At 28.5% G+C, this 18,967-nt stretch overlaps 4 protein-coding genes across 4 annotated transcripts; 3 read left to right on the top strand and 1 right to left on the bottom strand.

Moving 5' to 3' along the window:
* Window positions 1–1,523: 1,523 nt before the first annotated feature.
* Window positions 1,524–3,375, top strand: MKS88_004922 (succinate--CoA ligase [ADP-forming] subunit beta; the record flags this gene model as incomplete). The annotated part of the gene is made up of 3 exons (XM_067218137.1): window positions 1,524–2,888; window positions 3,048–3,101; window positions 3,244–3,375. 3 exons carry the CDS (start codon window positions 1,524–1,526, stop codon window positions 3,373–3,375), a joined length of 1,551 nt encoding a protein of 516 aa, XP_067071300.1.
* Window positions 3,376–4,671: 1,296 nt separating this feature from the next.
* On the top strand, window positions 4,672–5,845 carry MKS88_004921 (60S ribosomal protein L14; the record flags this gene model as incomplete). The annotated part of the gene is made up of 3 exons (XM_067218135.1): window positions 4,672–4,794; window positions 4,988–5,052; window positions 5,506–5,845. 3 exons carry the CDS (start codon window positions 4,672–4,674, stop codon window positions 5,843–5,845), a joined length of 528 nt encoding a protein of 175 aa, XP_067071299.1.
* A 4,118-nt stretch (window positions 5,846–9,963) lies between these two features.
* MKS88_004920 (uncharacterized protein) lies at window positions 9,964–14,409 on the top strand (the record flags this gene model as incomplete). Its single annotated transcript, XM_067218134.1, has 10 exons — window positions 9,964–10,806; window positions 11,645–11,736; window positions 11,858–11,931; window positions 12,036–12,101; window positions 12,616–12,642; window positions 13,036–13,097; window positions 13,322–13,414; window positions 13,541–13,588; window positions 13,916–13,990; window positions 14,206–14,409. The coding sequence occupies 10 exons, from the start codon at window positions 9,964–9,966 to the stop codon at window positions 14,407–14,409; spliced, it is 1,584 nt and encodes a 527-aa protein (XP_067071298.1).
* A 1,481-nt stretch (window positions 14,410–15,890) lies between these two features.
* Window positions 15,891–17,177, bottom strand: MKS88_004919 (syntaxin; the record flags this gene model as incomplete). Its single annotated transcript, XM_067218133.1, has 1 exon — window positions 15,891–17,177. One exon carries the CDS (start codon window positions 17,175–17,177, stop codon window positions 15,891–15,893), a length of 1,287 nt encoding a protein of 428 aa, XP_067071297.1.
* Between the last annotated feature and the right edge of the window lie 1,790 nt (window positions 17,178–18,967).

The following is an 18,967-nucleotide window of genomic DNA, read 5'->3' as shown; positions in this document are numbered from 1 at the left end:
TTAACACCTTAACGCTCAGTGGTGCAAATTTTTTAATGCCGTGTAGACTACTCTGAACACTTTTTTTCCCATTTATGTTTTTACCCATTTCTTTTCTCACCTTTCCATCAATTTTTCTTTAATTATTCGTAATTTTAAAATTCCCCGAAAAAAATATTTCCCTTTGTACGTTTATAAGTACGTTTATGAATTTACATCTTTTCTTAAGTTTTTACGGTGCTCATGTTTAATAGTTAAAATTGACATGTACTTCACATGCACACGGTCATGTAGTTATTGTACCTGCGGTGTACTTGTAAATGTGCTTTTAAAATTTAAATGGTAAGTATTTTTCTGTGGAAATACGACAATATTAGCTAAAGAGAAGAAAAAGCGCTAAATGACAAAGCGGAAAAAGAAAGTTATGCTTAATAATAAAATAAAAAAAAAAAATAAATAAATAAAAGCGCGTAGTTTCAACTTCAATCTTGAAAAGAAAAAAAAAAAAAAAATTATAGTGAAACACACATTTCAAACTAACGAAATACGTAAATAAAACCGGATAACACCAAAGTGCTAAATTTCCAAAAAAAGAAAAATATAATATGACATATGACGGCCCAGCCCCTTATATTTGTAGAAATACACTTAAAACTAATTTGTGCTCCACAAAAGCGCTGTTTATTAGTTTGCTTGTTCATTTATCATTGCATCAACTAGTTTATCAATCTGGTTAATTGTTTGCTAGCCATTTGCTCATCCATTTTTATTTCATCGGGTAATATTCCATTGCCGTGTGAAAATGGTTAGTAATCTCATCCACACTGCGTAAGAGGTACCGACTGAAAGAACCAATAGAAGAATTATAGAAGAATTTCGATCTTGCTATTTTTTTTGCTATTTTTTTTTTTTCAACCCTATGCGGAAAGGGCAAAATTGTTGATACTTCCCAGTAGCGCTCATTTTTTAGGGTTTGTTAAAAAACACACACATCCACATATGTGCATGTATGTATGTATGAGCATGTATGTATGTATGAGCATGTATGTATGTATGAGCATGTATGTATGTATGAGCATGTATGTATGTATGAGCATGTATGTATGTATGAGCATGTATGTATGTATGAGCATGTATGTATGTATGAGCATGTATGTATGTATGAACATGTATGTATGTATGAGCATGTATGTATGGGCATGTATGTATGTGCATGCATGTATGAGCATGTATGTATGTGCATGTATGTATGTGCATGCATGTCTGTATGTGCATGTATGTCTGTATGTGTTCGTATGCGCGTGTGTGCGCATGTGATACTTTGTGGGCCCAGAGTAACAAGAGATCAAGCAAAGGAGGATATACTTCTTCTAGAACGTACACACCCATTCACGGAAGCAAAATAAAAGTTGTTATATTATTTTTTTTTTTTTTTTTTGAAGAGGAACATTTAGCTAAACAGGCTTGTCCATTTGGAGTTTCACGTCGACCCGTCACTTTAACCCCAATCTGCTTAAGGGAAAAAATAATAATAAGGAGTTATAATGATTTCGGTAAAAAGTAAGACAAAATTTATGATGGATCTGCGCAGGTATATAAGTTATAGCATATGGAATTTAGGAAGTAAATTAAGTAGTAATAAGAGAAACCATTTTTCTTTTTTTTTTTTGGATAAAAAATATTTAAGTATACATGAGTATTTATCTATAGATTTATTGCGTTTTCATAATATTCCATGCCCTCAAGGGTATCCTGCAAAGACCCCAGAAGAAGCAGAAGAAAAAGCACTGGAGTTACAAAATGCTTGTGGAGATATAGATATAGTAGTAAAAGCACAAATATTAAGTGGAGGAAGAGGGGTAGGTTATTTTAAGGAAAACAATTTCCAAGGAGGTGTACATATATGTAGGAACAGTACAGAAGTTAAAGAGATTTCATCAAAAATGTTGAATAACACACTTGTAACTAAGCAGACAGGAGATGAAGGCAAAAAATGTAATACTGTATTTATATGTGAAAGGTTTTATATAAGGAAAGAAAGATATGTAGCTTTCACGTTAGATCGAACTTCTAATAGTATTATGTTATTAGGATCAAAAGTAGGTGGATCTTCCATAGAAGAAATTAATAAAAAAGATAAAAACGCTATTTATAAGATGAGTATAGATATTAAAAATGGATTAACAAATGGTCAGTCAAGAGAATTTTGTGAGAAAATAGGATTCAAAAATATTGAACTGAATATTGTTACTGATATGGTAATAAATCTATATAAAATTTTTAAACAATACGATTGTACATTATTGGAAATTAATCCATTATCAGAAACAAATGATGGAAGAGTTCTATGTTGTGATGCTAAACTAAACTTCGATGATAATGCAGAATATAGACAAAAAGAAATTTTCCAAAAAAGAGATTTATCACAAGAAGATTCGATAGAAATTCAAGCAAGGAAACATAATTTAAATTATGTATCACTAAATGGAAATATTGCATGTATGGTTAATGGTGCAGGATTAGCAATGGCAACACTCGATCTAATAGTTTTACATAACGGTTCACCATCTAACTTTTTAGATGTAGGCGGTAGTGCAACTGAAGAAGAAATTTCGGAGGCTCTAAAAATTATTAATAATAATGAAAAAGCAAAAGTTTGTTTTATCAACATTCTGGGTGGAATCATGCGGTGTGATATTATTGCCAAGGGTATTATTAATGCAATGAAACAAGTGGAATATAAAAAACCACTTATTATAAGGTTAGAAGGCACAAATGAACAAGAAGCCGAAAAATTAATTAAAGAGTCGAATCTCAGCTGCATCTTATGTCAAGATATGAATGCAGCTGCTGAAAAAAGCGTAGCCATGGCAAATATAATAGAAATAGCCAACCGGTCCAACATTAATGTGGGCTTTCTCTCTAACAATGTCCTTAACTAAGATGTTAACGAATTGATGCACTAATCGATATCGTGCACATAGCTATAGTACGTACTTATCCTTGTTATGCACATCACTACACGGGTTATCTACGGATGAACGGGTTTACGCAATTCTTGGGTGTAGGCCTTTAACGTGGATTCACTGCCTCTTACCCCCTGTTCAATTGATAGCAATGTGGTTGCATTGGAAGCGTTCCTTTCCCCTTTTGCTAAATTTTGTTTTTTTCTTTTTTGCTTCATTCTGCTTCAACTTATTCCATATATATATATTTTTATTTTTATTTTTTTTAATTTCCCCCCATTTTATTGTAATTTTGCAGCATTACAAACTGCACAATAAACATGGAGAAAAAAATTGTAATCGGTATTTAAACAGCATGTACAATTGGGGCAGTCGCATTAACAATTGGGGCAATCGCATTAACAATTGGGGCAATCGCAAGAACAACTAGCGCAGTTGCATGAACAATTCATGTAGTCTCGTGTGCATTTCTGCCAGCACCATGTACAATTCAGGTTTATTCCTTCAAAATAATACAAATGGTGCTTCATTTAAAATAGGCTAATTGCAGCGGGCCTATCTGAGCGTACGTTTAACATGTACTTGTATCACTTCAACTATTTTTGCCTTTGCGTGGGCCCCTTCGAATTCTGTCATAAGGGTGCAGCATCAGTATATATATATATAGATAGATATAAATGCACGTACGTACGTATGTTGGTGTACAACGACAGTGTGTGCCCTTACTAAAAAAAGAAATCGCTACGCTGTGCTTCATACATATTATTATACTTGTTACATGCATACAACTTGGGTTTGAGGCGAACGAAATGAACAAATAAAAAATATGTGTGGCACTTAAGAAATATAAGCCAAAATATTATCAATTTCCACATAACGTAAAGAAAAACTTTTTTTTTTTTTTTTTTTTTACTTGTGTAAAAAAAATGCTAATAAGCATGTTTCGTAAGTATATATATATATATATATGTACATATGCATATATGTATACAAAAGAGGAAAAAAAAAAAAAAATACACAGTAGAATAATATAATATACGGGTTAATATTACGAATATGCAAAATTTTTAACATCTATTTAATGTTAAATGAAGAGAAAAAATTTCAAAATTCTTTTTTTTTTTTTTTTTAAAATACCCTTGAATCACTAATGTTATTCCATGCGTATTTGTGAAGTAACTTGGCGTACAATTGTAAGCACTAAAATATGTTCACATACATAAATAGATATATAATAAATACATGCATACGTACATGTACGTATATTTATGTATGTACGTAGTATGTATGTTTAAATTCTATTTTACGGGTACCTTTATTTTTAAAATTTTAATATAGTGTCCTTATGATACACGCAAACTTGGCCAACTTTTATTGAGCGATTATTTTTTTTTATTACATTATATAGTTATATATTGTATAGTATCATATTATATAGTAACAGATTATATTATATTATATTTTTTTACTTGTTTATTTTATTTACCTATTTTTTTTCGCTACAACGATAGCATTCTTTGCTTTTCATGCACTTGGTAAATTTTACTTCATAAGGTTTATTTACATTTTTTTGAAATTTTTTTTTTTTTTTTTTTTTTTTTTTTTTGTATGAAATTTTAAAGATTGCAGTATTACTCCTTCTTAGTTATATATTTTTTTATGATATTTTTATTTCATTATTTTTCCCATTTTTGAAACAAGTTGATCGTGTTTATATTTAGTTACAATGCCACGTGTCGAATTAACAGAAGAAGAGAAATTGAACTTAACGAAAAAAAACCTACTATTCAAAAGGTTTGTTGAGCCGGGAAGATTATGCCTTGTTGAATATGGTCCCTATGCGGGAAAGGTATATTTTCAAAATACAGGAGAAAGGAGTACTCTCTTGTGGCTTTGAAAAATTTTATTTGCGCGTAAATGGGAATGATACGTGATACGTGATACATGATATGTGATATATGATATGTGTATATGTGATACATACCATAGTTTTTGTCAATCCATGTGCTTATTTTTTTTCCTTTTTTTTTTTTTTTTCAAAGTTGTGCTTTGTCATTGATATCGTAACTCTAACTAGAGTTATTGTCGATGGAGGATTTGTAACCGGGTAATTTAAGAAAATAAATTTTTTTTTGCATTCGTATGATGTGAACATTGTGGATGTGTTTCGTATAAACGTCGAGATTTTATTTTCAATGGAGGGAAAACTGTTATTAATGAAGCATTAGAACAGTGAAACATTCTAACAGTTAAGCTATTTTGTGAAAAGTGCATATATGCATATGAACAGACATACATATGAACAAACATACATATGAACAAACATACATATGAACAAACATACATGTGAACAAACATACATATGAACAATCATACATATAAGTACGTATATGTGCGTACATACCTTCATACTTATATGTATGTATATATGCATCGTCTGATCCTATCAGTAACGTATTCGTGATCTCGCTACGTTATATATATATATATATATATATATACAGCCTATTATTGCCTACTTTTTTTTTTCTTTTTTTTTTTTCCTTACCCCGTTTTATAGTGTACCTAGAATGATTATGCCATTGAAAAGACTAAAGTTATTAAAGGAAAGAATTAAAATAAAAAAAAACTGCAAAAGTGGGTATTTGAGAAAAACAATAAATAGCACTAAAATATTAGAATCATTTAAGGAATCTAATCTTGGGAAAAAAATAATAGTAAAAAAAAAAAGAGACCTAGCTACAGATTATGAAAGATTTCAGGTATATTATGCCAGGAGAGCTTTAAAAAAAAAAATAGCTTCCTTAATTATTAAAAAAAACACAATGAAAAAAAAGGGTGGTATAAGTAATAAGGAGAAAACTAAAAAAGTTAATAAAACTGCAGCCAAGAAAAAATAATAGAATATAAATTCATGGACAGGGAAAAAATTTACACAGAAATGTTGTTGAAGGGGGGTAGTAGGTAGGAAAAGGACAATTGGAGAGAGGATTGTACACACATATACGTATGTGTTTTCCTATATGACTTAACTATATGTTTTTGAACATATGTATATAATATGTACTTGCATATATATGTGTATATGGCACATGTGTTTGTGTGTGTGTGCATGCATGCATGCATGCATATATGTATATACATATTATAATGCACACACTCTTGTGTTAAAATAAATGCCCCATTTATAAAATGTGAAATGAATTCACGTATCAACCTTTTTTTTTTTCTTTTTTTTTTTTTTTTAAATGAAAGTATACAAACAAAACAAAAAATATATTATAGAAGCTTTAAAATAATTTCTAGCAAATATTTTACCTGTGCAGTTGTTTTTGCACGACGAAACTTTTTTTTAATAACGATCCGAATACATGATGCATAGTTGTAAATATAAATGCTCTTTTTTTTGAAACATTAAAATCATGCATATAGCAAGTCAAGTACCATATAGCGGATTATTACACAAAAAAGAGATTAAAATTAAAAAATGTAGGAGTGAAAAAGGAAAAAAATAAAGATGAACTCTCATATATTTCTGAAGCATATCCTAGCAACTTAATATCTTCTTTCGTTCAATTTTTCTTCCTTTTTTTTTTTCTCTCTTTTCTTTTTTTTCCTTTCTTGCAGTAGTATGTTTTTCCTGTCATTTATGTGTTAATAAAGTTTGAATTTGCATTTTACTCCATTTAACATGCACTTTTAAGAAAAAAAAAATTATATATTTAGTTGCACAACATTGGTAGAGCTCAAAATATATATACTATCACACGAATATTATGTTTTAGCAAATGTTCAAAAAAAAAGAAAGAAGGTACAGCAAAAGAAAACACAATTTATATCTTTTGGAGTATGACAAAATCTTAACAAAATAGTGTAGAACAAATTATATGAACTGTTCAGAAATTATTAACCATGTTCAGAAAAAAGAAAACGTCTTAAAAAAGCTGGAAGTAGTTGCGAGGGAAGTAGCTGAGGCAATAAGTATATATATATATATATGTATATATGTATATGCACTTGCACATACGTATATATATATATGAAGCTACAGGAAAAAACATTAATAGGAGTAATTAGTAACTGAGAATATCTCGTCTTTCAAAAGTTGTCCTATGTACTTATTCAACTAAAAATTTATAAAAACATTCCATAAAAAAAAAAAAAAAAAAAATGTTCTACATAAAATTAAAAAGTTTCTGTAGAAAAAAAAATATAATAAATATGTGTACACAAAGTAAATATAACAAGTTAAAAGTGTAAATACTTATGTATACATACATGTACGTATTTATGTATACATCGTGTATTATTTCGCACTTCGAAAGGAATAAAAGTGACCACTAGCTTGGATAACATGCACACACAAAACGTACATAAAAAAAAATATTCTTTCTGTGTGTGCAAAGGTTTAAAACGTAAAGGTAAAATGTAAAATGCAAAATTAGAAATATAAAATTTGAAATATAAAATTTGAAATATAAAATTTGAAATGTAAAGTTTAAAAAGCAAAATACAAAAAGCAAACTTAGAAATGTAAAACGAAAATATATTTTCTACGTGCGTATGCGTGTGAAAGAATTTTATGAACAAGTCATAATTTTTTTTTTTTTTTTTTTTAATATTACATAAACGTTGCACGAGGAAGAGTAAAAGGCCTTATTTTAATACGGCATGTGCACACTAGGGATGTTAAGAATTATGTCATTTTTTTTTTTTTTCCATACACACATAAATACATATTATCTAAAATTGTAGGACATATAAATCCAAATCAATGTAATTATATATAACCTCCTTTCGAAGAACGTTCCGTGAAGGGGTAAAAAAAGTAGTGCAGAAAAATAAGCAGTTTAAGCTTTTTAGACGTTTTAGGTTTTTTTTTTTTTTTATTTCGTTCCTTTGGTATTTGTTACTTCCGTATTTGCTACTTCCGTATTTGCTATTTCCGTATTTGCTACTTCCATATTTTCTACTTCCATATTTGCTACTTCCATATTTGCTACTTCCATATTTGCTACTTCCATATTTGCTACTTCCGTATTTGCTACATCCGTATTTGCTACTTCCATATTTTCCCACTTCATTATTCTGCTATTTTGGGCATACGAGAAATTACCATATTCTTCCATTTTGTTATAAGGAAAATATTAGAAAAAAATAAGAAAAAAATAAAAAGAAGAAAATGAAAAACTTTAAAGAGTAATTTACTATCACACAGTAGAAATAATATATTTTTTTGTTTTTTACATTCTAACAAGTAACATGAATACTATTTAAATGATAACCCAATAAGATATAATAATTTAGACATGTAAATAGGCATTTTAATAATATTATAGATATAAGTTATTATTTCCTTTTATTACATTTTACTGAGTTTTGCTCGCGTTTACTCAGTTTGAATCGATTTTATCGTAGTTTATGCATTTTATCGAACTATATGCATTTTATCGAATTTTATGCATTTTATCGAATTTTAGGCATTTTATCGAATTTTATGCATTTTATCGAATTTTATGCATTTTATCGAATTTTATGCATTTTATCGAATTTTATGCATTTTTTCGCGTTTTATTCATTTTATTGAATTTCATAATTTCCTTTCTCGTGATAGTGGAAAAAAAGGGCTTTTGCTTGCCCTACTAGTAACTGCAAGGTAGATAAAAAATTGATTTTGTTTTTCCACATAAGGATCATTATATTGTGTGAAAAATTTATTGACATATTATATAAATATGAGAAACAAATACATGATTTAAGGAAGTGTGTGCGTCATGTCTTATAGAAAACAGTGGTATCGTCCTAATTAAAAAAAAACAAAAAAAAGAAGAAATTATTTTAATTGTCCTTTGATCAATATATATATGTTTAATTTTTTTTTTTTTTTTTTTTTTCTTATTTCATTTGATTTATTTCGAATGCCTTATTTTATGGAAATATGATCTTGTGGAAAAAATTTTTTATACCCAATTTTTCCAAAAAAAAAATTTTCTGGCTAAGCAAATACATATATAATATACATATTTCGACGTAGACCCATACCATAGACACACATGTATGTCCAACGTTCAGACGGTACTTATACATAGACAGAGTATACACCCTCACGCTTCCATTAGTTCATATTTTTTGTATTTTTTATAATTTTTGACCACATTGAACTATTTAAAAGAAAGAATTTACTAAAAAAATAAGTGCGTATTCCCCAGTTTGTTGAATTTAAAATGAGAAGTACAGCATAAAGCATAAAGTGCATTGTAATAACACACACATTTGAAGGAGATTTATGTGTAGTTTTACAGACACATTATGCGGAAATGTAAATTAGCCTAAAAGCGTAATTTCGAAAAGAAAATAAAATAAGATATAACGAAGTATAACGTAATACAATGCAATATAACTTAATACATGGCAATATAGCGTAATACACGGCAATATAACGCAGTACATTGCAATATAATATATTACAATACTATTCACTATAATACAATATAACGTGCAGTCAACCAACAGGCTGTAAATAAGGGCTAGATTAGAAAAAAAAAAATAATAAAATAATAAATAAAATAAAATATAAAAGCTCGAAACACATTGCTTATACCCCAGATTGCAATTTCCAAAATTTGATGCTCAAGAAGAGGAAGAGTTACTATATGTAAGGACAACACAAGTCACAAGTTGTCATTTATAGAATTTTACAACCCATTATATTTTGTATCCTTTCATTTTATTTTTTTGTTTTATTTTATATCCTTTCATTTTATATCCTTTCATTTTATTTTTTTGTTTTATTTTATATCCTTTCATTTTATATCCTTTCATTTTATTTTTTTGTTTTATTTTTTATCCTTTCATTTTATTTTTTTGTTTTATTTTTTATCCTTTCATTTATTTTTTTGACGTAAAATACGCAGTGTACGCTGCACATTTTCCTTTTCCCCTTTTTGTGCTTTTCGCTATTTCCGCTATTTCGCTTCTTTTGTTTTTTCCGTTTTTGTGCTAAAAAAATAAAATAATTATGAGTACCAATAACATGAACAAGCAAGGTGAATATGAAGCTTTAATAGATGATGGACAGCATGCAAATGCAAATAATGCAGGAATGAATACTGAGGAGTATTATAATATATATGGAAATAATATTAATAGTGCTAATATAAATAATGTGGATAGTACAAATGAACATGTACCACTTGGTACACCTTTAACTTATATTGTAGGTAATGAAGGGGAATATATCGGAAATATGCATTGTGAAAATTCCCAAGAGAAAAAAAGATTACTCACAGATTTAAAATATTGCTCTTTTTTCATTGGTTATATAATTATTTTATTATTTATTATTTTGTATTATTTATATTATGGAGAATATGCTCGAATATTATATGGTACAAATTATAATGGTCAGATATGCGGAAAACATTTGAAAAAATATGCTTATTTATATTACCCTCTATCACCTAAATCATCGAAACCTGATATATTAAATAGATATGCGAAGTGTGTGGAATCTTGTCCAACGTCTAATGAGTATAATAATAATAAAAAATTAAAAAACAGCTTAACTAAAGGTGGAGAGAAAAATGAGAAAAACGAGAATAATATGACAAGTACGACAAATAAGAAAAATATACAAAATATAAAAAGCTTTTTTGAAAATTCTTTTTCCTTTTTTGATAAAAATAAAAAAAATGTAATTATGGATAAGAAAGGAAATACAACAACAAATGTTGTATATAGTGATTATACGAAAAGTTCAAACAGCAATGTGTATGTTGAATATTCTTTAAATTCTCCATATTATGATTCAACAAATATAATGAATATATGTTATCCGAAAGATAAAACATTACGGGAGAAAGTTATATATACAGTCTTTACAAATAGATATAAAGTATTTGTTAATTTATTTTCTTTTCACAATTCTTTTTTTTTTGTATTTCTTTTTGTTTTCATTTCACTATTTTTATGTTTTATTTATTTACTTCTCTTATATTATATATCAACAACAGCTTTTCATTTTTTTTTAATTTCTTTTCCTTGTTTAATGTTGTTTTGTCCTATCTATTTTATTCATAAACATTTATATCTTATTTTTAATCCTGTTAAGGGGTCTTTTTTTTCATACCATTATATATTGTCAATTCTGTTATGCCTTGCAATTGTAGCACATGGAATTATATCCTTCTTCATTCTTTACTTATACAAAAATACATATAAATATACATCCAGATTAATCTCAATTACTTTAAATTTTATATATAATATGTCTACTATGCTCTATTCACCGATTGTCGTTTCACTTTTATCTTTTATCTGGTTTCTCATTTCTGCGCGCTTATACGTGTACATAATGACTGCCGGGTCGACCTACGAAAATAGGGTAACCCGCAAAATAAAATAAAATAAAAAACAAAACAAAACATAAAAAAAGTAAAAAAAAAAAGATATTGCATGCACGTTATCATAATTTTTTTTTTTTTTCCACCCCTCTAATTTATTGCCCGTTCGCGCGAATGTACATGCGGATATGTGTACATATATATATGTGTGCATGTGTTTACATGTGTTTACATGAGTTTGCATGAGTTTACATGAGTTTGCATGTGTTTACATGAGTTTGCATGTGTTTACATGAGTTTGCATGTGTTTACATGAGTTTGCATGTATTTACATGTGAGTACTTCGACTTCTTACAGATATATTTGGAACTGGACTCTAATGGGAATAGCGAAATAGTTTCTCTCCAAAAAATATTTTTTTACTTCAAGAGTTCCTATCTTTTTTCCATGTAAGAGAAGTAGAACAATTACAAAAGTGAACAAATTAGAATGGCATCGAGGGAAAAATACAATGAACTAGTGGCAAGCACGCGGAAATAAGATATTTACCCAATTTTTTTTTTTTTTTAGATTTTGGATTTATTCCTTTTTTTTCGTATGTGAAATATTACAATCCTTAAACCAGTTTACCATCAGCTATTTAGGTAAAAAAAAAGTTTACTTAATATTTGAATACAACCTAATGCACATTTTAAGAACGTATCTACATATATACGTATTAATAATATGCATGGGCATATGTTTGTAGGGACCGTATGGTACTTCGGTGATAAGAACAGCTCGAATTATAATATTAGTGGGGATGAAACTATGAGTAATATTTCTATACTAATGTGAAAATTAACTATTATGCGCATTAGCCGAAGAGCTAGCGTGTATATACATACGTGCATATATACATACGTGCATACATACATACATACGTGCATATATACATACGTGCATACATACATACGTGCATATATACATACGTGCATACATACATACATACGTGCATTTATACGTATGTGCATACATACATACATACATACGTGCATATATACATACGTGCATATATACATACGTGCATACATACATACATACATACATACGTGCATATATACATACGTGCATACATACATACATACGTGCATATATACATACGTGCATATATACATACGTGCATACATACATACATACGTGCATATATACATACGTGCATATATACATACGTGCATACATACATACGTGCATATATACATACGTGCATTTATACGTATGTGCATACGTATATATGGGGGGGATGTATGAATGTACATGTACATATTTATTCACTTCTCCCCTTTTAGAAACGATACTGAATCATCACTTCGGAAGTCTGATACTGTCAAGTTTCATTAGTCTGTCTACCAAGCACATGCGCATCTTGTTCTTTTGGACCAATAGTACCCTATCCCTTCCCTTTTTTTTTGACCACTCAATTCAGCACTTAAAGGAAAAATTTCGTAAAAAAAAAAAAAATATAAATATAAATGGCAAAGGAGAAAAAAAGAGAAAAAAAAAAAAAAAAAAAAAAAAAAAAAAAAAAAAAAAACTATACCATTAATACTTGCAAAATTGGCTGCATATTTAAGGAGCAGCTATGGACACGCATAGTGAATTTGTATCCTCTTGGTGTGTCTTTATTCATAAGTTTCATATGTGTTTCATATGTGTTTCATATGTGGTTCATATGTGGTTCATATGTGTTTCATATGTCCTTTTTTTAGAATTTATTTTAAAACCCATTTCCGAGATGATCGATAAGTACACTATGTCCGCATATTGTGAAGTAAGCTTTTTTTTTTGTACTTGCAAAAAGTGTAGAGAAAAGTAAAAGGGACGATAAAATGGAGAAAAATGGAAAAAGCTGGAAAAAATGGAAAAAAATGAAAAAAATGAAAAAAATGAAAAAAATGGAGAAAAATGCAAAATATTTTTCAACAAAATAATCCTTTCTCAAATATGCACAAACTTTCTGTTCACAATTTTTTTTTTTTTTTTTTTTTTTTACAGATGTCTATGACTTCATACCCTTATTTACAAGCTTGCGATATTTCGTCCAAAAAGTTAGTTAACTCTACATCCCCCGCAGCATCACTTCACGGAGTAATAAATAAGAACGATTAAAAGACGGTTTCAACGAATGCGTTTTTACATGAACACATATGAACATATAAATCTGTATGCATATATGCACAAGTGTATGCGTGGGTCTTTCCTTTTTTACTGCAGATAACTTATATACTGAATATAATCATTCCGTGTTTTACAATTCTGGTGGTAACATTTTTTTCATTTAATGTAAGAAATAGAAAAAATAAAAAAATTTACTGTGTTCCAATTAATCGTGGTATCAAATTATCTTGTTCTAGGGGCGAAATATTATTGCCATATTATATCTCATCGGAGTTGTAGCTATTACTTTTGTAGCTATTACTTTTGTAGTTATTACTTTTGTAGTTACTACTTTTGTAGTTATTACATTCGCAGTTATTACATTTGTAGTTATTACATTTGTAGTTATTACATTTGTAGTTATTACATTTGTAGTTATTACATTTGTAGTTGATACTATTTTTTTTTTTTTTTTTTTTTTTTTTCCTCCAGATTTTCAATAACTTTCAAAGATATAATGATTTATTTTCCCCAAACTTCATCCCTAATCCTTTTTTTGCGGCACTTGTAAATACGGAAGGGACGTTTGCCCTTTTTATTTCCCCCCCTCTTTGCAAATATATGTGCATATACAAACGTGTGTGGGGGTGTATACACATATAAGCATATACATGTACACATATAAACATGTACATGTACATGTACATATATACATATATAATTACATGTACATATATACATATATAATTACATGTGTGTGCATTTCTCTCTTGCGTTACCAGACAATCGGAGTTCTGTGCGGTATTATAACATCCTACTTTATCACAGTCATACCTACGTTAGCTGATAGTATTTTGTACTGCTTCATTTGTGAGTGTTATCAAAAACAAATGATAGATGAGAGCCCCATGAGGAAAATATTTACTCCTATTCTTTTAAGAGAATTTATATTAGAAATATATGAAGAGTACAACACTAAGCCATAAAGATGATTGCAAAAGTTTTCCTATGAGCATAGTTGTTATTTGCTTTTACCTTAACATTGCTTCTCTGCTCTTCATATTACTACTTATCTTTTTTTGTGGATCTTTCACTTTACCCTTTAACAATATGAACACTATACATAGTTATTGCACACAGAATTTACTATATTTATTTTTTATACAAATATTTTTTAAAACCTCAAAAAGTTTTAATGTTAATATGTTAACAGCTTTAAGAATATGTGCTATTTAGTTCTATATCACTCGCTCTACTTCACTCATTCTATTTCATTTCGTTTTAATGAATCTCGTTTTACTTTTTTTTTCTACATATCTCCGCAATATTTTAACCTGTCAATTTTTTTTTTGGTATCATTTGTATATAGTTTTTTGCGGCACTGATAGTCCGATGTATCACTTTGAATAAATCATGTGTACTTTTGGCGCATTTAGTTTTCTCTAATTTTTTTTCTTTTTACCTATTTTTATAATTCCTTTTTCGTCTATTCTTCATTTTTTCTTCATTTTTCTTCATTTTTCTTCATTTTTTCTCCATTTTTACTCCACTTTTTCTTTCTTTTTTACTGCCGTTTCACCTTTACTCTTTTTTAATAACATCGCATTCCTCGTTTTGTTTTATGCGAACTGTGTTGAGTAAAAGAAGAAAAAAAAAAAAAAAAAGATTGAAATAACGAAATAACGAAATAATGAAATAACGAAATAACGAAATAACGAAATAACGAAATAACGAAATAACGAAATAACGAAATAACGAAATAACGAAAGGACGAACAGTAACGTAAGGGAAAGCAGGAAAAGAGCATGTAGCGCCCCCGAATTGTACATGTATATGTGCATATGTGCATATGTGCATGGGTCTGATTGAAGGGCTTCCTAAGAGGACCCTTCCCATATATATATGTTATTCCTTTTTAAGCATGTTGAATTTTATATATATAAAAAAAAAAAAAAAAAAAATGCAAAATACAAAATGAAAAATGCAAAATGAAAAATGCGAAATGCAAAATGCGGAATGAAAAATGAGAAATACTCTGAAATTGCCGCGCCTCTTATTATCACACCCTTTTGACTCTGTTCTAATTAATTCAAGTAAAAATGGTGAGATCCGTTAATTGTGTGTAATATGCCCAATCTTCAAAAAAGCTGAACGACAAATATAGAACATCCTTTGTTGTCATATTAAAATGATGATATTTAATTTTATTCTACTAAGACAGTACAAGTGTGTGTATATATCATATATACCAGTTTTGTAATATGTTAAAAGTTAAATAAAAAAACAATTTCAAAAAAATGAAAAATTTGGGAAAATAATTAAAGGGAAAGAAGATTCACACGGTGAATGCATGCATTTATACATACATACACAGGAATACACACGCACATATATACATGCATACCCAACACATACATATAATGTATAAATACAAGCATGCGCACGTACTCACACGAGTGTATGGCCCCTAGAACAGAGCAACATTGAAGAATACGGGGCAAAGAATAATGAAGGCAATTATTAGCAGGAATACACTGAAATAGACAATTTTTTGCTTAATTAATGCGTTATATCTTTTTGCCTCGATTATATTTAGTAGTGCATCATCTGTGTATTCCTTCATCTGGAATGTATTATTTTCAATATCATTGATTATATTTTTTCTTTTCTTTATAACATATGCTAGTTCGATGTATAATTCATTTAATGAGGAAATATTTTTCTCCAATTTTTTTAGCTGTTTGTATTTTTCTTTTACTTTTTCTATTTGTATTTGCTCTATATCTGTACAATACATATTATTGTTATAGCAAGTATTATTAATATTAAGAAAATCTTCAATGGTGTAATTACTTTGTTTTAATAATTTATGTATACTATGATCACTTATATTTGGATGGATTAATTTGTAATGTTTCATAATATTTTTATTAACATGTTCATAATAATGATTGCAAATATTTTTATATTTATTAATACAACATTTATATTTATTTACTACATCAATGAATATATTAACTCGTAATTTTATTTCGCTAAGCATGGTACTACTACGGCTGCCACAGCTACTATGGCTACTACTACCACTATTATTACCCTTTTCAAAATTCTCATTGTCCTTATTTATTTGATTAATTTTTATCTTAATATAATTAATTATTTCTTCCGAACTGTTAATTATAACGTTCACTTTCGTGTACAGCTTTTCATTATCATATATGTTCAAGTCAATTTTTCTTTTTATAACATTGATCTTGTCAATATTTTTGTAAATATTTGCAATGTTCATGTTGATGTCGTTCACTGTTAGGAGGTAAGTGTTTAACGGGTTTGTTTCGTCTAACTGGGTTGTAGCGTCCAACTGGGTTGACGTACTTAACCTGCTTACACTATGAAACAGTGGTGTGTTTTCATCTACATTCTTTTCAATATCTTTAAAATAAACATTATATTCATTGGTTTTGTTATTATTTATTATTCTACTAAAAATGTTTGCTTTCTCTATACTTATGTCATCTTCCATTGGACATATAGTAGATGCATCATCCCCCCAATCCGTTTTCTCTTCACTATGTACCAAGAATGAATCTCCCCTTTTTTTTTTTTTTTTTTTCAGATCATCACTATGTTTTCTTTCTTTTCCATTTTCACACTTTAATTTTCCGCCCTTCGAGTTTTCTCCCCTCTTCGAGTTTTCTCCCCTCTTCCAATTTTCTCCATTCATGCAATTTTCTTCCTGCACATGTTCATGCATTCCCTTTTCCTCTTTTTTTTTTTTCTCGCTTAATGATATGATCTCCTTTAAAATGTCCTCCATAGTTTGGTCAATTTGTGGTCACAAAAAAATAAAATAAATAAAATAAAATAAAATAAAATAAATAAAATAAAATAAATAAAATAAAATAAAATAAAATAAATAAAATAAATAAAATAAATAAAATAAATAAAATAAAATAAATAATAAATAAAACGCACAACAGTTTATAGCGATTTAATTTTTATCCCTTCTGATGTTTGCTTAAAATTCTTCGTACCCACTTGCATACTCGCAAGTACCTCCTAAACGTGTTAGTATATTAGGAGGGATTAAAAGCGCAGTAATCCGAGATATCCCAAATCGAGATAACCCAAATAGAGATAAATCAAATAGGGATAAATCAAATAGGGATAAATCAAATAGGGATAAATCAAATAGGGATAAATCAAATAGGGATAAATCAAATAGGGATAAATCAAATAGGGATAAATCAAATAGGGATAAATCAAGTCGAGACTGACCAAGCCGAGATTAGCCAAGCCAAGATAAGCCAATCCGAGAGCGGTAGAATACTTTTCTGCGCAGCTCGAAAAAGTTAAGCAGTATCAACAGACGTAAACTTATGCGCATAAGTAAGTGTCCTGTGCGTATGTGTGTGTATGTGAGTTACCACCCGCGATGGAAACATTTCCTCCGTCAAATTCATATAATTCATATGTATGTATGAGTACTTTGGTACATGTACATAAGAAACAGTCGCATGATGGAAATATACGATAAGAATAAAGAATACAAGATTACGCTAAATTTAAGAAGAAAAAAAAAAAAAAAAAAAAAAAAAATTTTATCTTTCAATAAAATGTTGAAATTCCTTTTTGAAAGCTTCCTTTTTTTTTTTTTTTTCCCCCCTCCCCAGACCGTATTTATATTTTTTTTTTAAAAATAAACACAAAATAATTGCACATAGTACGATCTACTACTACTTCTCAGCTCTCTTTGCAAATCATTTAGCTCCATAGAAATGTAAAAACGAGAAAATCTTTAAAAAGGAAGAAAATGGGAAAGGTACAATAAATGGGAAAAATGATCAAATGAAAAAATAAATAATTTTAATCCTCACATGGTACAAGTACATAAATATAAGCATACATACTACATATATACATACAAACATAGATATATATATATATATATATATGCATATACATATTATATTATATATTTATTTAATTTTTTTTTTTTAGGCTTTTCCCGCCTGTGCGCTATTTGATGAATATACATAATACATACATATTTATATGTACGTATTATGTATGTACTAATGTATGTTAACATGCATGTATGTATATATTTTACGTTTTACAAAGGTAACAAAAGAACTTGCCCAAGGCACAAAATTATGCGTTTGTAAGTACGTATCATGAACCATATGTACATGGCGCATATAGGTAAAGCCTTATGCTCTTACATCATATTATACAGCGTATTATCATTTTTTCTTTTCTTTTTTTTTTTTTTTGCTTTTTTTTGGGAATCAAGCAAAATGTTCGTTATAAATTGTAATGAATACATGTTATGCAACTTGTTTACTTTTCTGGGAATTTCAAGTCAATTTTTTTTTTTTTTTCTCTTCTGGTATCCTCAATTCCTTTTAAGCTTTTTTATGAACAAGAAAGGAAGGTATTATTTCCTTACCATGTCTGAATAATGTTACTTAAAATAATTATCTCTTATCTCATTTACTGTACTTTAGTGTATGTATACAATCTTTAAAAAAAATAATAAAT

This window comes from Plasmodium brasilianum, chromosome 13, assembly GCF_023973825.1.
Source record: "Plasmodium brasilianum strain Bolivian I chromosome 13, whole genome shotgun sequence".
NCBI lineage: Eukaryota > Apicomplexa > Aconoidasida > Haemosporida > Plasmodiidae > Plasmodium > Plasmodium brasilianum.
The sequence above is the reverse complement of the archived record's forward strand: the minus strand, read 5'-3'. Positions and strand labels throughout refer to the sequence as shown.